The sequence below is a fragment of the Atta cephalotes genome, assembly GCF_000143395.1.
Source record: "Atta cephalotes unplaced genomic scaffold scaffold00001, whole genome shotgun sequence".
NCBI lineage: Eukaryota > Metazoa > Arthropoda > Insecta > Hymenoptera > Formicidae > Atta > Atta cephalotes.
The window spans coordinates 3,402,164-3,424,876 of NW_012130065.1; the positions used below are offsets into that span (position 1 = coordinate 3,402,164).

Sequence of the window (22,713 nt, forward strand, 5' to 3'; positions counted from 1 at the left end):
TTTGATAGCAATTTTATAAAAAAAAAAACAATTTTAATTAACAACTTTATAAAAAGCTTTATAAAAAAATTGAAAGCAGCTTTATAAAAAATAGTTACTTGACATAAAAAATAGTTACTTTTTAATTAGGTTTTATAAGCGTTTAAAAAAAGATTTTGAAAACATTTGTAACAAGAAAAAATTAATAAAATTTTATGATTATTATGCATAAACAATAATTATGGAAATAAATATGAAAAACATTTGTGCTGTCATCTTTTACTGAAATATCAATTTTAAAAGTTATTGAAATGTAATTCAATTTTTTTTTGTCTTTTTTTAAGTGAATAATTACAATTAGAAAATACGTAGCTACATATCGATGATAAGATCGTGTTCGAATATAGATCAAGTTTTACATATGTGCAGTGAATTCATTAGCGAAGTATCGATATTTTGTGCGATATTTAAATGTTATTGAAAATAAATAGAAAGTTATTATAAGTTTTGCTTACCAGTTAAATGTGTCGCGACGCTATGTGTCCTATGCTTGCCATATTCTATAAATGAAAAGTGAACGCTATTAATGTGATGAAGCAGCTTTGTTTCTTACGTGATTAATTTTATGCATCAAAAACAATGCGACAGAAACACCTCATGATTTTCAATCGAATGAGTATTGTGAAATATATGGTTCACACAGTGTATGCATACCGAATCTTCTGTATGTATATTACGCGATGGTCAATTATTGCAGTAAATGATAACAAAAGCAAAGTTGTAGGTTCACTTAATTAAATGACTAACAATCATTCTCGTGGCACTCGTTTTGTAGCTAATGAATGTTGCTGCATCAACATGTTTTGCAAATGAGAAATAAACGCTATTAACATGGCGAAACGGCTTTATTTCCCGCATTGTCAACTTCGCACGTTCAAAAGCGACGCGACGGCAGGCGCATGTCAAAAGCGACGCAATACGTGTCTTAGTCTTGGTGAATACCGAATCTTATATATAATTACGTGATAATTAAATATTGAGCGACAAATATAAATTTAATATAAATTTCAATTACCTCTTGATCGCGTTGCTATTTGTTTCGGAATCGATTTATTTCGTATTCACCGTTTTGAAAATATAACGTAAATGTAATCAAATATGGCGAAGCGGCTCATCTTCCACACAATCAACTTCACGCATCAAGAATGACGCGACAACGCGGCGGCAATTAATGCGCGTGATCCTGCTCTACGAATCTACAATTACGCGTTTTGAAATATCATAATAAGCGACAAATACAGTTATCACTTGATCGATTCGAGCTGCCACTCTCAGAACTGGTCCGTTCTGTGTTCGCCGTCGGCGTCACTTTTGGCGCGTGAAGTTGATCGCGATTCGCGCGCTGGAGACGAAACGGCTTCATCTCCAGTGTGCGAATCGCGATCAACTTCATGTATCAAATGCGATGCGTCGCAACGGCGCGGTCGCGCTAAGTATACGTCTTAATTTTCGGCTGAACAAATATTGCGAAATACATATGCAACTGAATTATCATTGTATAAGTATTGACTATTACGCGTATATTTAAATGTTATGGGAAATTGATTATATCACATGACATAATATTATTTAGATAATATTATAAACGATTTAAATATTTAATCATTCTCAAGATATATAAATCACAATCTTAATAAAGCATACAAAAAAATTATGGTATATACTTACACACCCGAAATGATTTTTAAATCTCACTTTATATGAATCAAAATTGAAAATTACTTTACACTAATATAAAGATTTAGCGCGCGTAACACATACAGATTAATAATATAAAATTGAATTGTTATAACACATAAGACATTTAAAAAAAACAGTTTAAAAGCTCTGAAGCTAAAACGAAAAGCCATCGATGCAAAAAAATAATAATATGGGTAAGATTTCGGAGACTGGAAAGTGTTGATTCGCATCTAAGCGACGAAGCATCTTATCAACACTTCATAAGTATTATATACTCCTAAAATCACATATACTCCTTACTCACATTGAATTTTTTTACATAGATGGTTTTGCGTTTTGACTCTGGAGGTCAAATTGGACAGAACTGATATAGATAATTAGTAGACAAGCCCAGCAAATGAGAATGGATTAAAATGAATTGGATTCAGATTTTCAGAAATATTGATTCACGAATGTTAAAATGAATGCTTTTCAATCCTGAATGCATTTTTATTCATTTATAGAAATTGCATGGAGCATATCTCTATGCCTTTCAATCTAAAAATAATATTAACTTTTTCTGTGCAAAAACACACAATTGTGAATAATGTTCAATTCAAAACTTTGAATAGGAAATACAGTTTTTCAATCCAATTGCATCCAATTGAATCTAATTGAATCCAATTGAATCCAATTAAATCTCAAAAAAAGTATTCGCTATTTAAAATACGCATTTGATCCGAGATCTCAGACAGAGAAAAAATTAACAAACCACATTTGAATAATTTGATCACATGACCATTGCGATTAATTGCGGTTAATTTTTTTCTTCATCCAAGATTTCGGACCGATTTCTAGCATCGTGGACACAAGATTTATGAATGTCAATAAGAGACTAAGGCTGTCAATTGTGAAAATACAGTACTCTAAATACATACGCTAAATACAGGATGATATTTATAGTCGGTTTTTAAAATACCGGCCATAGTTGATTCTTACATTTAAGATCTTAAATTATATATTGTAAGTCAATCTCCGAGGACTGTATTAGCATCTTAAGGCATTATTTAAGATAGTTTTAAAATAAAAATGAATTATGAATATTGTCCCATCGTGTTTTTTATATAGTTGGCAACCTTAGTCTCTTATCGATATTCATAGACAGAGACGGCGAAAATTCAGAGAGAGATGCTTGCAAATTGTACATATCATGTTATTCCTTCCATCATGCTTAAAATTTTTTCTGTCTCGTTTTAAAGAAAAAGACACAGAGACAAAGAAAGTTTTAAGCCTCGCTTAAAATCAAAGTAATGTTGGTGCAATCGAAGTTAAATGATCTACAAATTACATAATTTATATATTATACTTGCTAAAGCAATTTAACACTGCAATTAACGTGAACTCGCACCACATCTATTTTCGCACATCTATTTTCGATCTATTTTATCATCAATACATAGCTATGTAGTTCTCAAATAAAAAATAGATATCCTGGCGCTAGTGTATGGGCGATTTGACGTCTACGTAAAACATCAGGATGGCCCCTCAGCTCAAGTCAGAGATTCTCAATGGTTCTCAAGTTTTTCTCTGGTCATTTTTGATGACTCTGATGCCGGTCATCGTTATTGCACGGGTCGAGAGCCGCGAATAGCTGCGAATCCGTCGATGGGCTTACTTGGCCATTTAGGTCAACAAAACTGCGCGAGAATCGCATTTCTGCTTTGAGCCGATCAATCTTCTCGGTGAAAATATGTGGCTAGAGGAGTGTGACAGTTTTGCTGAGCTATGCCGGGGATATTTGCCATACTATCTTCTAATAGTTTTGCCGATCTTTATCATCATCTCTCCGGTGAACCCGGTGACTGCCTCTCATGAGTTTCCTGTGTTTCGTATGCATCAATACGATTTGCACGGAGTTCCACACGGTAAAATATCAGATTTATCAGTGACAATCTATCCGAAAATCGACATCTCGATTCTCAAAGAAACGCACTTGTGTTAATGCTTATTAGGTTGCCGAAGCGCGCCCATTTCCTTGGAGGCGAGGTCTCTAGCTGGTTGGAGTACCTCTAGACACTGTGTCGTTGCGAAAATATTGGATATTACACCGTCCGTCTTCCAGTCCATTAGAAGTAAAGCTGGTGCGTTGGTGATTGTTTTACCCAAGAAAATAAATGAACTTACGACGGAGGAAAAGCAAGTTAGTAATAGGATTAACACTTTACTGTATTCTAAAATATTTATTCTAAAATAAGGATGTAAACAAGCTAAAAGCTTTATTTTTTTTTTAAAGTTCTAAAAGTTCTCTTTTTTTAAAGTTAAACTTCTTGCATAGTTTATCTTTTCTTTCTAGTTTATCTTTTCTCTGTGAAATTACAAAAAGTTTACCTAAAGAGAACAGGTTTATAATACTGTACATGTACTGGTGCAATAAGATGGAATAAAACAAATATAGTCTATTTCATTTCACTTATTGGACTAATGTACATATATCAAAGGTTCAGAACTTTGAAAAAAAACAATCCTTATAAATTTTGGTTTATTACAAGTTAAAGTAAATTAATGATATATTAATTTTAGCATATTATGAGTCTAGAAGAGTCGATGATGTATGGTTCTGAGACGATGATACCAGTGTACTTTGCACCATGGCATTCAGAACTTCAAATAATTTTAGATGATATCGCAGGTGGTTTTATCACGGATGAAAAAGCTGGTTCGGCAGCAGAAGCTATATACAATTCAATTTCAGCTAGTGGTTATCAAGTAGTAGTAACCACTGGACAGGCACTTCCTAAAACAGAAGTTAAAGTTGCTACGTTGCATGGTAAATTAACTGGAACTGGTACTGAAGAGAAATTACCTACCATAGCAATAGTGACATATTATGATAGTACTGGTGTGGCACCTGTAAGTGAAATGAGCCTCACTATTCTATTTCTTATATCATTTATGATATTTGTAAGGTTATATATGCTTAGTATATGGTGCTGTTGTAGGAATTGTCATTCGGTGCGGACAGTAATGCTTCCGGTGTAGCTATGCTACTAGAAATAGCGAGACTCTTCTCTGCTTTATACTCCACTGGTCGAACAAGACCACAATATAATCTCGTTTTTATCACAACTGGAGCTGGTAAATTAAATTATCAAGGTAGTAAGAAATGGTTGGAAGATCAATTGGATGGGGTTGAAGGTTCTGTTATACAGGTAATCTAATCATAATGTTAATGTTTATGAATAATTTTTTCATTTATTTTTATGAATATTATAATTATAAATTGTCTATAATATAATTAATATTTGAAAACATTTTTAGGATGCAGCTTATGTAATATGCCTTGATACAGTTTCCGCTAGCAATAATTTATATGTGCATGTGTCGAAACCACCTAAAGAGAATTCTTCGGGTGGTTTATTTTATAAAGAACTTAAAACCGTTTCGCAATCATTCAACACTATCAATGTTGATGGTGTGCATAAAAAGATAAATCTTGCAGAAGAGACATTAGCTTGGGAACATGAAAGATACAGCATTCGAAGATTGCCAGCTGCTACTTTATCTACATTAAAAAGTCACGAAGATTCAATTCGAACTACTATATTAGATGTCTCTAAAGAAGGACAAGTAGACAGATTATATAAGCATACCCAAATTGTATCGGAAGCATTGGCGCGTCATATATATAACTTGAGTTCTAGTCAAATATTTGCTGGTCCATTGGTACGTTTATTACTATAACTTTTTACGTTCTTGACCATATTGTCTCTCTTTATTTTAAATATAAAAAATAAAATGTTGGAATATTAAAAAAATGTTAGAATATATTTAAAATAATTTTATAATTCTAATTTGTCACACATGTATGCACGTACACACATATTTAACAATTAAGAACTGTTGAATATTATTTATGCAATGTATGCTTCTAAATATAATAATTAATTTAACTTTCTTTACTACTATCTTTAGGATGTATCAAAAGAATCACTCTCTTTATGGTTTAATTATTTTGCTTCTCAACCAAGAGCAGCATCATTATTAGCAGATAAAAATAATTTACTTGTTGGTACTTTAAAAGAAGCAATGGCAAGATATTTAGGGGATGTGAGAGTTACTTTTCATACTCCTGATAAACAAGATCCAGAATTTGTATTTTATGATGTTACAAAAGCAACTCTGAATGTATATAGGTAAAGTGTATTTTTTATATATTATTCATAATACATACCTGATATTTTTTACATATTATTCATAATACATTTATGACACTGATATTATGTAATATATAATCGACTATGTAATATGTAATTATTTTATTTGCAGTGTGAAACCAGCTGTGTTTGATCTCTTTCTTACTATCGGTATAAGTTTGTACTTGGGAATATTGTACATGATTGTGCATAATTTTCCACATGCTTATGCTCTGGCAACACGACTTTCAGCAAAGAGCAAGACAACGTGAACCTTATTTTATTTACAAACAAAGAAACCTGAGCCTTTTTTGAATATCAATTGAATAATCGATTTATATTGTAAGAAAGTTGACTAATTCTTAAATAATTTCTTCTAAAGTACTCCAAATCTATTATATATACTTATTTTACTATATGCGTATTTATAAGTATTTGCTAGGGGAAAGTTAAATCCAAGTATATATTTATTTGTATGTGTGTATATATTTATTTCATGAATTTTTAATTATAAAATAATTATAGGGATTACGCGTATTTATAATCTTTGACTATAAACACATGAACTGCTAGTCCCTCATTTTTGCTATAGGAAATGCATACTCTCAGTGTCGCCGAACTGAAGTTAGCTGAAGATTGTTAGATTCCTTCGAACAGTAAAGACTGGCAAGTTCAAATGCGAAAATTGTTATGCTTTTTGTAGTAAGCACTGTTACTAACCGTTCTTTTTCTTCTTTTTCTTTTTCTGTTTTCTCCTTGGTTTTCCGACTCAAATATAGAGTTACAGTACCATGCAAATTGATGGATTCTAAAATCCTTTGAATAGTTTCCTCGAGGAGCAGAGATCTTTATTGATCATTGCACATCGTAAATGTGCATATACTATAATCAAAGTTCCCCGCTCCCGCAGAAAATTACTGTCCGGGACGGAGCTAATCTTCCAGCTTGGCGACACGTCTGAAGTTGGCTACTGGCAGTCCATGTATTTATAGTCAAAGTTTATAATGTTCATAGCATGTCGCTACCTTTTATTAACTACTTCCAGTAATAACAAAATTTAGAACACGGAGAAAAATTAGATTTTCTTATAATTACGTGCTCTGTAAATGATGTGAAAAGTGATAAAGACTGTAAGTTATGAACGTCAAATAGTGAAATATTAGACTACAAGTGAGAATGTAAAAATTGGAAAATTTGTTATATGGAAATACATAAATAAGCTAAAATTTAAGGTATCTAATAACATTTTAAGTCTGCATTTATCAATGATAGTAACCATTGATTTTAACGTTCTAAAAGATGAACTAGAAATAAACTCAATTTTTTGTTTTAATGATTAAATGAAATTTTCTCATGTATTTAATTTATTGTTGCATATATAAAAACATATTTATAAAAAAAAGAGAATATAGGAAAAACATAATTTCATGAAAGATAAATATATGTATACCATATATGTAAAAAAAATATATACACATATATGTAAGTACAATCAAGAAGAGTAGAAAGTATTTCAACTTCAATTTCAATTAACTTTAACTTTAATGGAATGTTGAAGAGGAGAATGGGATGTGTAAAAATTTTCTTTATATTTTTAAAATTCATACAAAATTTACTTTTTGGTTGATCTGTAGTATAGAAATAAAATTTTTTAACTTTATAATTTATTTTTAAATTCTTCCTATTAATACAAATAATTTACGAACTGCGACAATAATTTTTTTATTTTAATCTTTAACATGAAATGAATGTTTTGACAAAGTATTATTCATAATCACTTCTGCTATGGAATTTAGAATATGCGATATGTTAAAGAATGGAGTACTTAATATGTGTTATTATAAATTATAATAAAATACTATAAAGCAAATAAATAAATATAAAAATATAAATGGGAATTAAGAAATTTATATAAAATTATTTCAGAACGGTAAGAATGAAATATATATAAATTGAGAATAAATTTTCTGTTTAAAAATTTTTATTTTATATATATATATATATATATATATATATATATGGTATATATGTACGTACGTACATACTATATATATATGCATACGTATATGTGTATATGTTATATATGCCCTGTATATCGATTTATTCCTTAGAGCTAAAAAGAAATAAAAAAAATCACAAAATATTTAAATTCGATGAAAATTTTACGTTTTTTAGAACCTGCAATTTTACAATATTAGGTCACTATTTCATTTGTTTTTGTCATATGATAAATTTTTCAAGCCTGTTGATTGACTATAGGATACATAGATCCGAGGATCTCTCTGTCCTAGACACATTTATCGTACGACAAAAATACAACAAACATAAATGAAAGCTCTTATATAAGATATATTTTTAAAAAATATACTAATAAACTCACATTGGAAAGTGATAATTGAAATTGTTTAATAGATTCATTTAAAGTTCTTTATTTTTGTGCCATTATTTATGATGATATTTATATTAGTCTATTGAAAAAAACATCAAATTAAAAATTTGTATCATATGTTTTGCATATATCTTGCTGAATGTTCAGGAATTGTATAGTAATAATTCGTTCGAAGATATCCTTAGCGCGATATGCTATTACATCTGAAATGTAAAACCGGTTTGACTACTTTAAGACCATTCTATGGCATTTTTTCATCTAAATATATCAGTTATCTGTCTGCATCCAAGTCCAAAGTAGTAAATGATTCTGCGTGTAATATGTACAACAATTTTAAAAGTATGTTTATTTTTATAATTCATTTGCAAAATAATATTTAAAACAATTGTGTAACTTAATTTTTCGTGTAGTTTTCAAATTTCAAGATGTCAAACGGAGTACTAGCAGGATAAAAAGTTCTTTAGTTGCTTGCATAGAGTCTGAATTAGCAACTATAGTCAAAGCTGGTACATGGAAAAATGAGCGCATAATTGCTTCGCCTCAACAAAAGGAAATCACACTATCAAATAGGAAGAAAGCGCTCAATTTTTGTGCCAATAATTATCTGGGTCTAGCGGTAAGACGGAAATAATCAATGTTAACACTAGCAAACGTGCAATATGAAATTTTGCTAAATGGAATATAAATGTATTTTTATAAAAATTAAATGACGCGAGATTTTATTAAATGTAGAATAACAAGGATGTTATCAACGCAGCAAAGATTGCATTGGATAAATATGGTGCTGGTTTGAGTTCCGTAAGATTTATATGTGGCACACAGGAAATACATATCGAATTAGAGAGGAAAATTTCTAAGTTTCATGGCAGGGAAGATACGATACTTTATGCGTCTTGCTTTGACGCGAATGCTGGTATCTTTGAAACTTTATTAACTACCGACGACGTGGTAATAAGTGATGAATTAAATCATGCGTCTATTATTGATGGGATAAGATTGTGCAAAGCGAAAAGATACAGGTAAATCTTGTTCAGTTAAGATTCGCCAGCCAAATGTCTGACGACATTTTCTGTTACTGTTGATTCGATCTGTTAAGTTATTCTTTTTTCATTCGCAATTTCAAGATATAAACACAGAGATATGACGGATTTGGAGAATAAACTTCAAGAAAATAAATCAGCACGATTGCGTCTTATTGCAACTGATGGAGTATTTTCCATGGATGGTACTGTTGCACCATTATCGAAAATAATCGAGCTTGCAAAAAAATATAACGCTATCACATTCGTAGATGATTGCCATGCCACTGGATTTTTTGGTAAAACCGGCAGGTATCTGCAAAATCTCACATCTGCTTACGATTGATATTGTTCTCCGATTTAATTTCATTTAATTTCTTTGTGATTCAGAGGTACAGAGGAATATTTTGATCATCTGGGAGACGTTGACATCATTAACTCTACGTTAGGAAAGGCTCTTGGAGGAGCGGCAGGTGGTTATACGACTAGTAAAAAAGAGATTGTAAGTTTGCTAAGACAAAGAAGTAGACCATATCTGTTCTCGAATTCACTACCTCCATCTGTAGTTGCATCGGCAATTAAGGTAAAGTGTATCATACTTATATATATAATTACTCAGTTCCTGTAAACAGTATACATTATCTTAAAACATTTAAACATTTATAATTTAAAATAACATAATGTTACTAGTAGGTGATGGATCTTATAACGGATAGCACAAAGTTTTTGGATCGTTTAGCAGGTAATACTGAGCATTTCAGAAATGCGATGATCATGGCTGGTTTCACTATCAGTGGCGATAATCACCCTATCTGTCCTGTTATGTTAGGTGACGCAAAATTAGCAACAACATTTGCTGATAAAATGATGGGTATGTATATATTTTCATATAAATTATAAAATCTTTTCTTTTATAAATTATAAATTAGAATTTAAAGGAATAAATTATCAATGACAAAATATACAACACCTATAGGTTGTGTTATTAAAGTTTTATAATTTATTCTGTCACATTATACGAAAATGATTTTTATAGAAAAAGGAATTTACGTCATTGGATTCAGCTATCCTGTAGTACCAAAAGATAAAGCAAGAATACGTGTTCAGATTAGCGCAGCGCATTCGATTGAAGATATAGATCGTGCTGTGAATGTTTTTATACAAATTGGAAAAGAACTTGCGGTAATTTAATAAATATATTTTTGATAACAGAATCGATAAGAATATATTGTCGGTAACAATAAAGAAAAAAACTGAATGATTGATTTCAATATATTAAATGATAAGTTTCAGTTTCTCCAATATGCATTCTGTTTCATTATATAAATAAATAAATCATAATATTAATGCTATGATTTAAACTGATTTGTATTGTACAAATTAGATATTGCAAATATATAGTGCATGCGAATGTAACATTGAATTTATTAACATGCAATAACAAATATCTTAATCGAGTAGTATATTAAAGGTGTACTTTTTTTTTATACAAATTTCCAACGCGCGAGGTTGCAAGTGTATAAAAACCTTGAATTAGGTGTAAAGTATTATATTGTTATTAAACATTTATTACATAAATGCTAAGGTTTATACGGTCTAACGAGATTTTCCGAAAATTCTCTGACCTGTTGAACTCCTCGTACTTCCCTTTCTAATAACGGAAGCTTTGTAACATGAAAATCCTCGTAAAGATCCATTATCTTAAAAGGAAAAAAAATATTTATTAATTTAGAGAATTTTATCTTGTACTTTATCTGATTTGTGCTTTGATAAAATGATAAATATAAAATATTACTAAAATCTAAAAAAAACTTCAAAAAACAATAAATTTCAATAATATTATTCGTAAATACAATGTTAGTTACCTGATCTAAATATTTATCTTGAATTTTATGCCTTGCAAGACATAGCCGACAAGGAATATCTCCTTCTTTTAAAAATAATAGTTGGTTCACTACAATATTATGGGTATCAATACCATATTTTGTTAATTCTTGTACAAGTCGTTCTGTCTCATAAAGCGACAAAAACTCTGCTATGCAAACACATATAAAAGTCGTTTGATCAGGATTTCTAAACTGTTCGTTAACTTGCTGAATGACAGCAAGCATATCTTCCATTTTATTAGAGAATGTGTCCACATTAAAATCCGTTAATCCCAACAATGAACTTATCTATAATAGAAAAATCTTTTTTCAATTTAAATAATACAGGAACAATATTTGATATACTTGATAAGTATATATACTTGATAAGTGTATATTAATTTTTTTTAGATCAAATAATGGACTAATTCTAACTTGTGTGATAAAGGGACTAATCTTCATTTTTAGACGCATCAATTTTCCCAATCCTTTTTCAATTACTTGTGGAAATGATAGTAGCCTTAATGTATGCCCAGTAGGTGCAGTATCAAACACCACAACAGAAAAATTCATTCCTTTTACAAGCCTAGAATCATCATATAAAGATATCAAAATAAAAAACGAAAATAGAAAATAGATTTCAGATCTGTGATTTTAATTCACTACAAGGAAAACTTATTATATTATTAGTGTTTCATAAAAATTGAAAAATATTTAAAAAATTGTAAATTTACTTCATAACTTCCGCATAACTCATTGCCTCATCTATCCCAGGAAATGCACTGACAATTTCATGCATAACATTTTTACTTAATTTCATTGCTTCTCCTCCTGAAACTGCACATGATATGTCTAATGTATTTAATATAATAGACACTATATAACTATAATATAATGTGTATAACATAGTAGAAAATTTCTTTAAAACTTTTGCCAAGTAATATATTATTTCTTTTACTTCAACTGCAATTATTGCAATTATTACTATATATCACTTTATTTATATATTAATTTTAATTATATATTTTATATATTTTGTTTCAAATTTGATAAATTGTTTTTATTATTCATAACAATTCTTAACAAAACTGTTTATCTAAAATGACTTATAGTTAGACCAAAGTGAAAGTGTTTCAAAAACAAACCTGTTTCACTGTCAAAATATTCTTCTGGTAATTCTGTAATGCCAACATTAGGGTCGACTTCCATTGCAAATAAATTATCAAAACTCTTCACCTTAGTAGGTACTTTGCTAAATTTCTGATCAAATGCATCAGAAATATTGTGCGCTGGATCTGTAGATATAATAAGTACACTTTCCCTAACTTTGGACAGCTGTACTGCCAGGGAACAACTGCAAAAAATTTAGATTAGTTCAACTTTTTTATTTAAAGAGCAGCAGATGTATATCTTGGATACATAGTACAAAAACATTTACTTTATTGTAAGAAAAATCCATAAAAAAGTAATATCAAATTTAAAGAAAAATCTAATTGGTTTATTGCAGAATATTTTTCATAATTTTATGAAAAAAAGAAGAGGTTTATAAGGATGTTTTGTTATATCAAAATAATTATGTGAAAATAATATATATAAAATTATTTATATGTGATATATATATATATATAATGTAATATATATATATAAAATTCATATATAATATATAATTATACATCAAAATATATATAAATGTTATATCAAATTATATAATTATATACACATAATAACTTTATTAAGTGCAATGACACGACAGAAAATAAAGTAAAATTAATGGACGCAATTGCACACAGAAGGCGAGGCTGCAGCTGATATGCTAATCTGATGAGAACATACTCATTAAACGGGATTTTTTATTGATCATCGAGATTGACTAACATGACGACATTTCCAGGTTATGTATACCTGCAAGTTGTCTTTCCGACTCCGCCTTTGCCACCCACGAATATCCATCGTAAAGAATGTTGCTCGATCACGTTCCTGATGGAGGGTTCGTACTCTTCCATTGCCTCCTTCTCGGCAGTACTCATGTGTTAATGATGATAATGCGTAACACACTGGGAAAAATTTAGTACATAATTCTTAATAATCGTCACGTATGGTCGCGTAGTGTGTATATACACAAGGAAAATATGAAAGTGAAAAGCACAATCCTATACTAATAATAAAGCTACTAATAAAGCTCGCGCACAACGTGGCGCGTTGAATTGCCAAGATGTGTTCGTCACAGTTACACCTTCTGCACTTCGTATATTTCTTGTTTTCTTTCTTTTTTCTCTGTTTCTCTCTTTCTCTCTTTCTCTCTCTCTCTCTTTCCTTTTAAAATATGTGAGCGGATATAAGTTCCAATTAAAAAAAATGTAGCAAAAAAACGCAGCTTTTCGAAATTGTATTTATGACTTCTACTCCGATTTAAATTAATATAATTTATTATTATTATTAATATTAATTAACAAATATGTTATTAATCATATATATTATTATTATAACATTATATAACTATTAATTTGTTAACGATTTGTTGCTTAACACATGAAAAAAAATTAGATTATAGGAATAACGAATAATATTATATATTATAATTAAAAATTTTGTTATGCATAATTTCGCTGGTTGATTTATAATCACTGTAGATTAAATTAATTGAAGTGTGATTAAAAAGTCGCCAATATTTACTCTCAAATAGCACACAACGCTTAACAAAGCGCTAAAAAAGTGCATATATAATCACTTTTTTATAGCACTTTGCAAGTGCTGCTGTATTACTTTGAACGCTTTGAACTTTCACTATTGTAGATTAACTTTAATAAATTAAACTGAAATAAAAATAAATAAACATTTAAAAATGCCCAAGATGATAATTAATCCTTTCAGATCTGATTTTATTGGAAACATGTTAAAAATTTTTTTTAATTCCTTAGTACACACGTCTGAGTCATTCGTGTCCTGCTCATTTCTTTTTTTTGAAATACTAAGAGCTCCTAATAAAATACCGGTCTTTTTTCTATTGCTAAAAAAAGTTTGGCATCTAGAAAATAAGTTTTGTATGTTACCGGTCTCGATTCATATGCTTTAACTGACATAACTCCAAAGTTCACCTCTGAGTCACAAATGACCCAAGGTATACAGAGTATATATTTTCTGTAAAAAAATTTTTTTTTCTTTAAAACTTCATCTAATTCTCGGTTGTATTGCAAGAATATTTCGCGAATTATTAAAAAAGAAATTAAAACATTAGCCCTTAATAAACGCGATTTTTGATATCTTTGTTCTAAATGTTGTTAATATTATATATTATGTTGTCTAATGTTATAAAGAACATTTTCCTAATAAATTATAAATTTTTTTAACATAATAGCAATAATAAAATCCATTGTTTTAAATGTAAATTTTAAAATGTAAATGCAATATATCTTCAATTTATAGTCATTCATGATATATTAAAAAAACATCATTTTTAGGTTACTTAATAACTAAACTTTTTGGAGTCGACACTTGAATTATTTTTTTTTCTTGTAGTTTGGAATGTCAATTTTAAGATACTGAACCTTTAAATATTTTTCCTTTAAACATTTTTGTTTCAGGGTTTTACATTTTTATACGAAACAGTGCATTTTTCTGATTTCGTTAATTGTATTAGTTACAACAATTTATCTATAATTTGTTGAATATATAACTGCACAAATACTTTCTAAAAATATATATATATATAATCTCAAAATATATATATAAATTGTTTAATAATTTCTATATAGGTATACTTGTAAAAGTAATGAAAATTAAGCTAAGACACGAATGACCAACCGTGTATATTAAAAGTACGCAAAATAACTAACGTGTGTACTAAGGGTTAAATTCAATTTAAGGGCTATAGTCCTTAAATTATTATAATTCGTACTAAACAATCAATTTTTTCAAAATTTTTCAGATATACGTATTATATGTATTATACATTTATTTACACGTATACATTTATTATATATGTATCTGAGAAAAAAAAGTAGTTTTTTACGTTTCATGATCTGAATTACGTTTACGTTTCATTATCTTTTCACTTTCTAGAAGTTTCGTTTACACTTTTGTTATTTCTCCTTCACATTCGACTTATACTCAGATTTCGTAGAATTTCTATTAGTCATTTCATTAATTAGATAAGATTTTGGGGCCATTTAAAAATATATTCAAGCTAATAATTTAAGCTAATAATCATTCAATTCAAGCTAATAATTTAATTTTTAACAAAATTACGAATATTTAAAATATTTAAATTTTATGAACAGTTTAAAAACTGTTCCATCAACATTCTAATCGTTCTTTCCTTTTATTAGATATCTCGATATTCGATATATCAAACGCAGAAAAAATATCGAACAGTCAACAATGTCGAGTATCGAGAACTAGACCGCGCGATTATCAGCGATCATGCAGCGGAATCGATTAGGAATCGGGATGCACCTCTTCCTCTCTGATCTAAGTAAATAGTTTGTAGTCTGTATCGGTCTGTAGTGTCTATCAGTGTCTATATTGTATCGCGATGGATTCGTAGCGGCAACGACTTGAAAATATGGTGTCGTGCATCATAGAGATCGAATCCAGGTGGATGTGAAAACGAAGAGAACGCTGTTGTTCATCGTCATAATTTTCATTGGAGTAAACGCGACGTGCGCAATTGGAAGGCATGCCGCAATTTCATAAGATCGAGATTAACAGAACGGAATGGGAGGTACCGGAACGGTATCAGTTGCTCACTCCCGTGGGCTCAGGCGCCTACGGTCAAGTTTGGTAAGATCTGACAACATTATTAGCAGAGAACAACGTTAATACAATCATCACCTGATGTTACACGCGCGCGAGCGCGCGCGCGAGAAAAACCTTGACGATATACGTATTTGACAGAGACTGCCAAGAGACTCTTGACTAAAGCCCAATTTCATCAATGTAAGATTAACTTTAATCTCGACTTAACTCTTATTGATTTTGTACTGTTTATCTTTTTCTAATTCTAAGAAAACTGAGATTAAAGTTAATCTTATATTGGTGGAATTGGACTTTAGTCAAGATTCCCTTGGAAGTCTTAAATACGTATATCACCAGCTCTTACTGTTTATCTTTTTCTTAGAATTAGAATTAGTATTACAAAAAGATAAACAGTAAAAGTTAAACTGAGATTAAAGTTAATCTATATTGATGAAATAGAACCTAAGTCACAACAAAATTCTCTGATCTTGTCAATCTTTTTCTTTAAACTTATTTTGTGTTGCAATGTATAGTTCTGATATATTCAATTTAATTACTCTGACAAGAGAATATTCTAGATTGTAAGTGATATAAAAAAGTAATATTATTAGTCAAAAGATAACATTTAAAACAGATATTCTAAATGGTCAAATCTTAGGAATTCTATGGATTCTGTATCTGACTTAGGCTTGATTGCACTAACATTATTTTGATTTTAAGCACTTAAAACTCTCTCTGTGTCTGTCTCTTTTTTGCTTTAACGCTTAAACGAGACAGAGAATTTTAAATCTTGCTTAAAGACAAAATAACGTGGTGCAATCAGGTCTTAGGCTGAAACATGTTTTGGCTATATTTAACTCGGACACAAAAGACATTGTTTCGAAAACAATGCATTTTTTAGATACTTCAAAAAGATATTTCAAATAGAAATTGTAAGATTTAGAGAAAGTTATGAGCTAATTAGATATTAGATTCAGGGCTTATTTTATACCCGAAAAAAATCAACCTGAGTTTTATTATAAGTAGCTTATCTAATAGCCATCTTCAAACTTTTATTTGAAACATTTTTTATCAATGCATTGTTTTCGAGACATTGTGTGTCTAAGTTAAAATGATCAAACATATTTCAGCTCAAGTTAAGGACAAAATTCATAGGATCTCAATATTTAACTATCTAGAATATCTATTTCAAACGTGACCTTTCGACTAAAAAGTAAAGTTTTTTGTTATGCAATTTAGAACGTTCTTTAATTATATGTATATTTTTGTAATGTATACCTAATTCAGATATCACAATTTTATTATAAAAATTCTTTGTAGTTCTCGTCTATTCATTTTCATTAATAAAGATTAATTTTAATCTTGATACAATTGACTTTTCAGCTTTTTCTATAATTTTAATACCTGTATTACACTAGTAATTAGAGATTATGTCTATGTTTACGTATCTCTTGATTTATCAAAAAGAAGCTGATGGCCAATAGTTACTTTCTTTCGCAATCTCCAATCGCTAATGCGATAAGATCTGGTACCCAATATCAGATTAACTCTGATTTCAATTTAATTTACTCTTTAATCTTTTTCTAATTATAATAATTAAAAAGATAAACACTATTAAATTAAAGTTAACCTTAACAGCCTATTTAAGTTGATAGAAACGAGCATAATTTCTCATTTCTACCAGTGTAGTTTAATTTTAATCTCAGTTCAACTAGTTCTAAGAACTAGAAAAAAGTGAAGAGTAAATTGAACCGAGATTAAAATTAATCTATATTGATAGAAACGAGCATAATTCTAAGAATTAGAAAAAATAAAGAGTAAATAAAATTTAGATTAAAGTTATGTACGTTGATAGAAAAATGGACGTAAGTTGCAAAAAAATTCTTCATTCTTATTGATTTTATCTTTTGGATTTGTTTTACATCGCAATGCTTGGTTTTGACAATAAGACATTTTAATTTGATTTAATATTTTTGTCATTTATATCTGCTTCTGGTATAAATTTTGTAATTTTAAATTATTAAAATTTATTATAAAAATTAAACTTTTTTGAAAGCTTCTTCTTGTGCCTTATATAGCTTATTAACTCTTGATTAGGAAATCGTGATCAATTGATCAAATGGAAAATTGTTGGAACGAACAACATTTCATGATATTGAAATCATGAATCAATCGCAACCTTGACGTTTACGTTTTTAGCGTTAGAGTGGCAAGATCGTCATTGTGTGATTTCTCTCTGTCGTAAAGAACGATTGGAATATAATTATTGCGGGGGTGTTAATTCCAAGAGTTTTATGCACGTGTGCATAAAACTCCCGCACTTTCATGAAAATAAGCTTAGAATATTTGTCATACGATGTTATTGAGAAGTAATACTAATAATGTGAAATTCATTTGTTCACGATTTAAACTAGATTTCTGTTTTTTTTTCTGTTTTTCAATAAATGCAGTTTATTATGTAATGCTTCAAATCGTGCTAATAAAGAGTATAAGCAGAATCGTGTTACTAAAAAAAAATAATATATATATATTTTTATTTCAGTTCAGCGGTGGATACAACTACTGCACAAAAGGTGGCGATCAAAAAGTTAGCCAGGCCATTTCAGTCAGCTGTGCACGCAAAACGCACGTACAGGGAACTACGTATGTTAAAACATATGAATCATGAAAATGTGGGTAAAGACAATTATCAAGGCATTTTGTCTATTGTTCACTTAATATAATATAATATGCTTAATATAAATGCTTTGAACCATTCTTTGATCTAAGATAACTAGTACCAATTTTTTTTATTGTTAAAAAAAATGCTTTGAAGCATTTATAGATTTAAGTGGATTGCATTCTGTAATCAATCCCTGTTTGTAGTTAATCTTAAAGATATGCGTTGTTCTCTTATAGGTAATAGGATTGTTAGATGTATTCCATCCGTCTTCGTCTTTGGAAGATTTTCAACATGTGTAAGTATCACATCTGTCATGTGAGATTAATCTTACTTTATTCATATTTTAATTATGTTATTTATTTATACAGATACCTAGTCACACATCTAATGGGCGCCGACCTGAATAACATTGTCAGAACGCAAAAGCTTTCTGATGATCATGTGCAATTTCTTGTCTATCAGATTCTCCGTGGTTTGAAATATATTCATTCTGCAGGAATTATACATAGGGTACGATCGTGCACCGCATATATTTATACAAAATGTTAAAAGTATAGAAGCACTTCCTCATAGATTTGATCAATAGGACTTGAAGCCATCTAACATAGCGGTTAATGAGGATTGTGAGTTGAAAATATTGGATTTTGGTTTGGCCAGGCCAACAGAGAACGAGATGACCGGCTATGTTGCCACTAGATGGTATAGAGCACCTGAAATTATGCTTAATTGGATGCATTACAATCAAACAGGTCAGTAATTATATTAGAGGGAGAAAAAAGAGAATGAGAGAGAGAGAGAGAGAGAGAAAGCGATATATATCTTATCTGCTTTATCTTATATGATACATAAATCATATAATGCTGTAATACTATTATTGTACATTTTAGTTGACATTTGGTCAGTTGGATGTATTATGGCAGAACTATTAACTGGAAGAACATTATTTCCTGGAACAGATCGTATCCTTGTCATTATTGATGTTTTTGTTGTATTACTTTAATTTAGTCTTTTATTTTCATCTTTTTCTTATAAAGTATATGAGATGTATGTTTTTAACACAAATTCATTAATCAGTCTTGACAAATATTTCCATTTATCTCATCTAGTTGCAATATCCTTTAAATATGCTTTTTGCTAAGGATCTATTGTAATTAATATCCCATAGCTGCATTGAACTCTTAAATCTAATATCAATGCATATTTTCTGCTTAACATGCTTTTAGAAAGCCATTTGCTTACATTTTGCATCATAGATCTAAAAGTTGTCTGCAGATTCAGCATGAGTAAAGTATAAAAATTTTATAAATAAGAATATTAATGATATATTTAGAATATGTAGCATATTGCTTTTAAAAAAAATAATAGATATTTTTAACAAAGGGGATATTTAGTGTTTTTAAAGAAAAATATAGTGGAGCCTTAGCAAGAGCAGATATTCATCAACTGAATTTAATTATGGAAATTTTGGGTACTCCACGAGACGAGTTTATGAAAAAAATATCGTCAGAATCGGTAAGTTTTAATTATTTTACCGTAATTACTTTATCTATAGCATGAAATATGCACGTTTGTACATTTTACATAAAATGTGAATTATGTTTGACCTTTTCTTTTTCTTGTTAACCTGTAAAATAAATAATGAAAATGAATATTACATCTTGGCAAATTCTTGGATTTAACATTGACGTAGTATTTAATACAATGTTCTAGTAACAAATAATCTGTACTTTGATAATTTATATTTATAAATAATTAAAAATAGTATATATTTACATATAATTACTAAATAAGAAAATTTCAAGTAATATAGATTTCAAGTTCAAAGTTCATCAGTTATCACATAAAAGTATGCCTTAACAGATACTAAATGAAAAATTTTCAAGCAACGTAGATTTTAAGTACAAAGTTATAACATATAGTATACCTTAACAAAAAAAGATTTAAATTGTACATGAAATTTAATATATGCAAATATAGCGTATTAATGAAATATGTATAAAGTTAAATTTTTCACATTTGATGTCTATTTAAAGCTATAATTCACGCTGCTTTATAACAAGTATGCAGCTTGCTTTAAATACAATTATTTGCAAGTTGTGGGAATGGTTTTATGTATTTAGCGTTAATAAAATTTTTAATTATTATTTTTAATTATTATTTAATTATTATTTAATAACTGCTTTTCCAAACATACCTTAACCATAAGCAGACATTGATCACCTAACACGAGTGTTAGTACTCTGTGGTACACCCACAGAAGAAACATTAAGCAAAATTACTAGTCAAGAGGTAAATTTGTTTTTTAAATCTACATATATATTAAACTTTGTATTAAAACTTAAAATATAATTATTATGCATACATAAAAGAAATACAAATGTGTACTTTTTAAAACTAACTTTTGACTATCTCAATTTGGTATTTAATATGTAATATTTGTGTTTATATAGTTTATTTATAATGCTTCAGATTATACAATTCAATAATTTTTTTACTATTATTATCATAAAAATGTTAATTTAAAATTTTTGGAAGATTTATATAAAGATAAAGAGATATATGAAATATAGAGAAAGTATAATATATAGTGTACATGTGCAGGATATAGTTTAATTTATATAAATGACATTATAATTTTTCATAATTGAATTATTGTTACAGGCTAGAAATTATATACAGAGTTTACCACCGTTAAAAAAAAAAATTTTAAAGATGTGTTTCGTGGGGCTAATCCATTAGGTAATTAAAAAACTATCTGGTAATTTATATCGAAGCTTGTCGAATAATGCATGTAGAATCATATCGAATTTTTGTCTAGCTATTGATTTGCTGGAATTGATGTTGGAATTGGATGCAGAAAAAAGGATTACAGCGGAACAGGCTTTAGCACATCCATATCTTGCACAATATGCGGATCCAACTGATGAACCTGTTTCTCTACCATATGATCAGAGTTTCGAAGATATGGATCTTCCAGTAGAGAAATGGAAAGGTAATGCATTTTACTAATGTCTGTTTTAATTCAGAGCATTATTATTATTTGGGTAATGGTTATTGTCATTTATAGAACTTGTGTATCATGAGGTTGTAAACTTCGTCCCACAGCAGCTACCTACATTGTCTTCAACAATTGAAACGACTTCTTAAGAACAACTTCTTAAAAATAATTATAACGCGTGTAATATAGATTTAAGCACAGTAAGATACAATAATATAGATTAACAATAGATGATCATGAGTGAAAAATATACATTATGTATAATTGTTCTATACGAAAATAATATTGTATATATAATTTATAAATAACGTAGTATATCAATGAGTAGTCGAGCTAATTTCTAGAAGATAGAATATATATTTTTGTCGAAAAGAAAATTATAAACCCGCTACGGTTTAATTATGTAACTCAGTTATCAGTTGATTATCAATAATCTATTACACAACAATTTTGTTGTGTATACATTTTTTTAGTTATTTTATCAACCATCCGTTCTCTTAGTCCGTGAAAGAGATCATTATGTAATTAATTGATTTTATAAAATATTTGATTATTATCATATAAATTATGATGAACCTTGCCATATGATACAATCAAAATATATAGTATCAAATATATATACATATATATAACATTTATACTTAAACACATATAATAATATAATATATTAATTGTAGTACTTATTATTTTTAATTATGCTACTACTAAATCAAAAAACGATATTGTAACTATAAATCCGCCCGCATTTTTCAAACTTTAACAAAACGACCACTTATTCGCTAAAATCTAAGAAAATAAATTCCTACTGCAATAGAGAAAACATAAATTGTAGCAATAAAATAGAATATATGAGGCATTGTTATAGATTAGGAATTGCACACTTGATGAACAGCAAAAGATATTTTGTCAAACATAAAATATAAAATTTACAAAAATGGACAATTTATATTTATACTATTAATGTGTGATACGAAAAAAGAAATATGTACGAAAATATATTTGAAATTGATGAGATTTAATACCTCATTTTCATTTTAAACCTGTCATTTATTTTATAATGCACATATACATTGCATCCTTCATCTTTTTCTTCTCTTTCTAAATTTCTATGTATTTGTAATCGATCAGTACAATGAAGAAGCATATTGTAACATT

General features: G+C 28.9%; 4 protein-coding genes across 4 annotated transcripts; 3 read left to right on the plus strand and 1 right to left on the minus strand.

Moving 5' to 3' along the window:
- The first annotated feature begins 3,448 nt into the window (after nt 1–3,448).
- LOC105622312 (nicalin) lies at nt 3,449–6,163 on the plus strand. The gene is made up of 7 exons (XM_012203767.1): nt 3,449–3,623; nt 3,711–3,898; nt 4,279–4,608; nt 4,698–4,907; nt 5,017–5,421; nt 5,671–5,891; nt 6,025–6,163. The coding sequence occupies exons 1-7, from the start codon at nt 3,449–3,451 to the stop codon at nt 6,161–6,163; spliced, it is 1,668 nt and encodes a 555-aa protein (XP_012059157.1).
- Nucleotides 6,164–8,600: 2,437 nt separating this feature from the next.
- On the plus strand, nt 8,601–10,762 carry LOC105622419 (2-amino-3-ketobutyrate coenzyme A ligase, mitochondrial). Its single transcript, XM_012203869.1, has 7 exons — nt 8,601–8,619; nt 8,691–8,896; nt 9,013–9,299; nt 9,405–9,611; nt 9,690–9,882; nt 9,993–10,170; nt 10,336–10,762. Exons 1-7 carry the CDS (start codon nt 8,601–8,603, stop codon nt 10,488–10,490), a joined length of 1,245 nt encoding a protein of 414 aa, XP_012059259.1. The 3' UTR covers nt 10,491–10,762.
- Nucleotides 10,763–10,832: 70 nt separating this feature from the next.
- On the minus strand, nt 10,833–13,191 carry LOC105622525 (ATPase ASNA1 homolog). Its single transcript, XM_012203977.1, has 6 exons — nt 13,067–13,191; nt 12,310–12,518; nt 11,899–12,001; nt 11,600–11,750; nt 11,165–11,473; nt 10,833–10,999 (listed from the first exon to the last, which is right to left on the minus strand). Exons 1-6 carry the CDS (start codon nt 13,189–13,191, stop codon nt 10,880–10,882), a joined length of 1,017 nt encoding a protein of 338 aa, XP_012059367.1. The 3' UTR covers nt 10,833–10,879.
- A 2,648-nt stretch (nt 13,192–15,839) lies between these two features.
- LOC105622634 (mitogen-activated protein kinase 14B-like) lies at nt 15,840–21,707 on the plus strand. The gene is given in 11 exon segments (XM_012204083.1): nt 15,840–15,943; nt 18,441–18,570; nt 18,797–18,855; nt 18,929–19,070; nt 19,147–19,309; nt 19,448–19,519; nt 19,993–20,072; nt 21,222–21,249; nt 21,252–21,299; nt 21,379–21,552; nt 21,628–21,707. Coding segments are annotated over 11 exon segments (1,080 nt in total).
- The last annotated feature ends 1,006 nt before the right edge of the window (nt 21,708–22,713 follow it).

Bases quoted from the DNA above. Each gene is read 5' to 3' on its own strand.
- LOC105622419 (XM_012203869.1), top strand. The intron at 9,300-9,404 runs GTAAATCTTGTT...CGCAATTTCAAG, and splicing joins TGCAAAGCGAAAAGATACAG to ATATAAACACAGAGATATGA. The intron at 9,883-9,992 runs GTAAAGTGTATC...TGTTACTAGTAG, and splicing joins TAGTTGCATCGGCAATTAAG to GTGATGGATCTTATAACGGA.
- LOC105622312 (XM_012203767.1), top strand. From the start codon at position 3,449: ATGTGGCTAGAGGAGTGTGACAGTTTTGCTGAGCTATGCCGGGGATAT. The intron at 3,899-4,278 runs GTTAGTAATAGG...TATTAATTTTAG, and splicing joins TTACGACGGAGGAAAAGCAA to CATATTATGAGTCTAGAAGA. The intron at 4,609-4,697 runs GTAAGTGAAATG...GTGCTGTTGTAG, and splicing joins ATAGTACTGGTGTGGCACCT to GAATTGTCATTCGGTGCGGA.
- LOC105622525 (XM_012203977.1), bottom strand. From the start codon at position 13,191: ATGAGTACTGCCGAGAAGGAGGCAATGGAAGAGTACGAACCCTCCATC. The intron at 12,002-12,309 runs GTTTGTTTTTGA...TATCATGTGCAG, and splicing joins ATATTTTGACAGTGAAACAG to TTTCAGGAGGAGAAGCAATG. The intron at 11,474-11,599 runs GTTAGAATTAGT...TTTCTATTATAG, and splicing joins TTAGTCCCTTTATCACACAA to ATAAGTTCATTGTTGGGATT.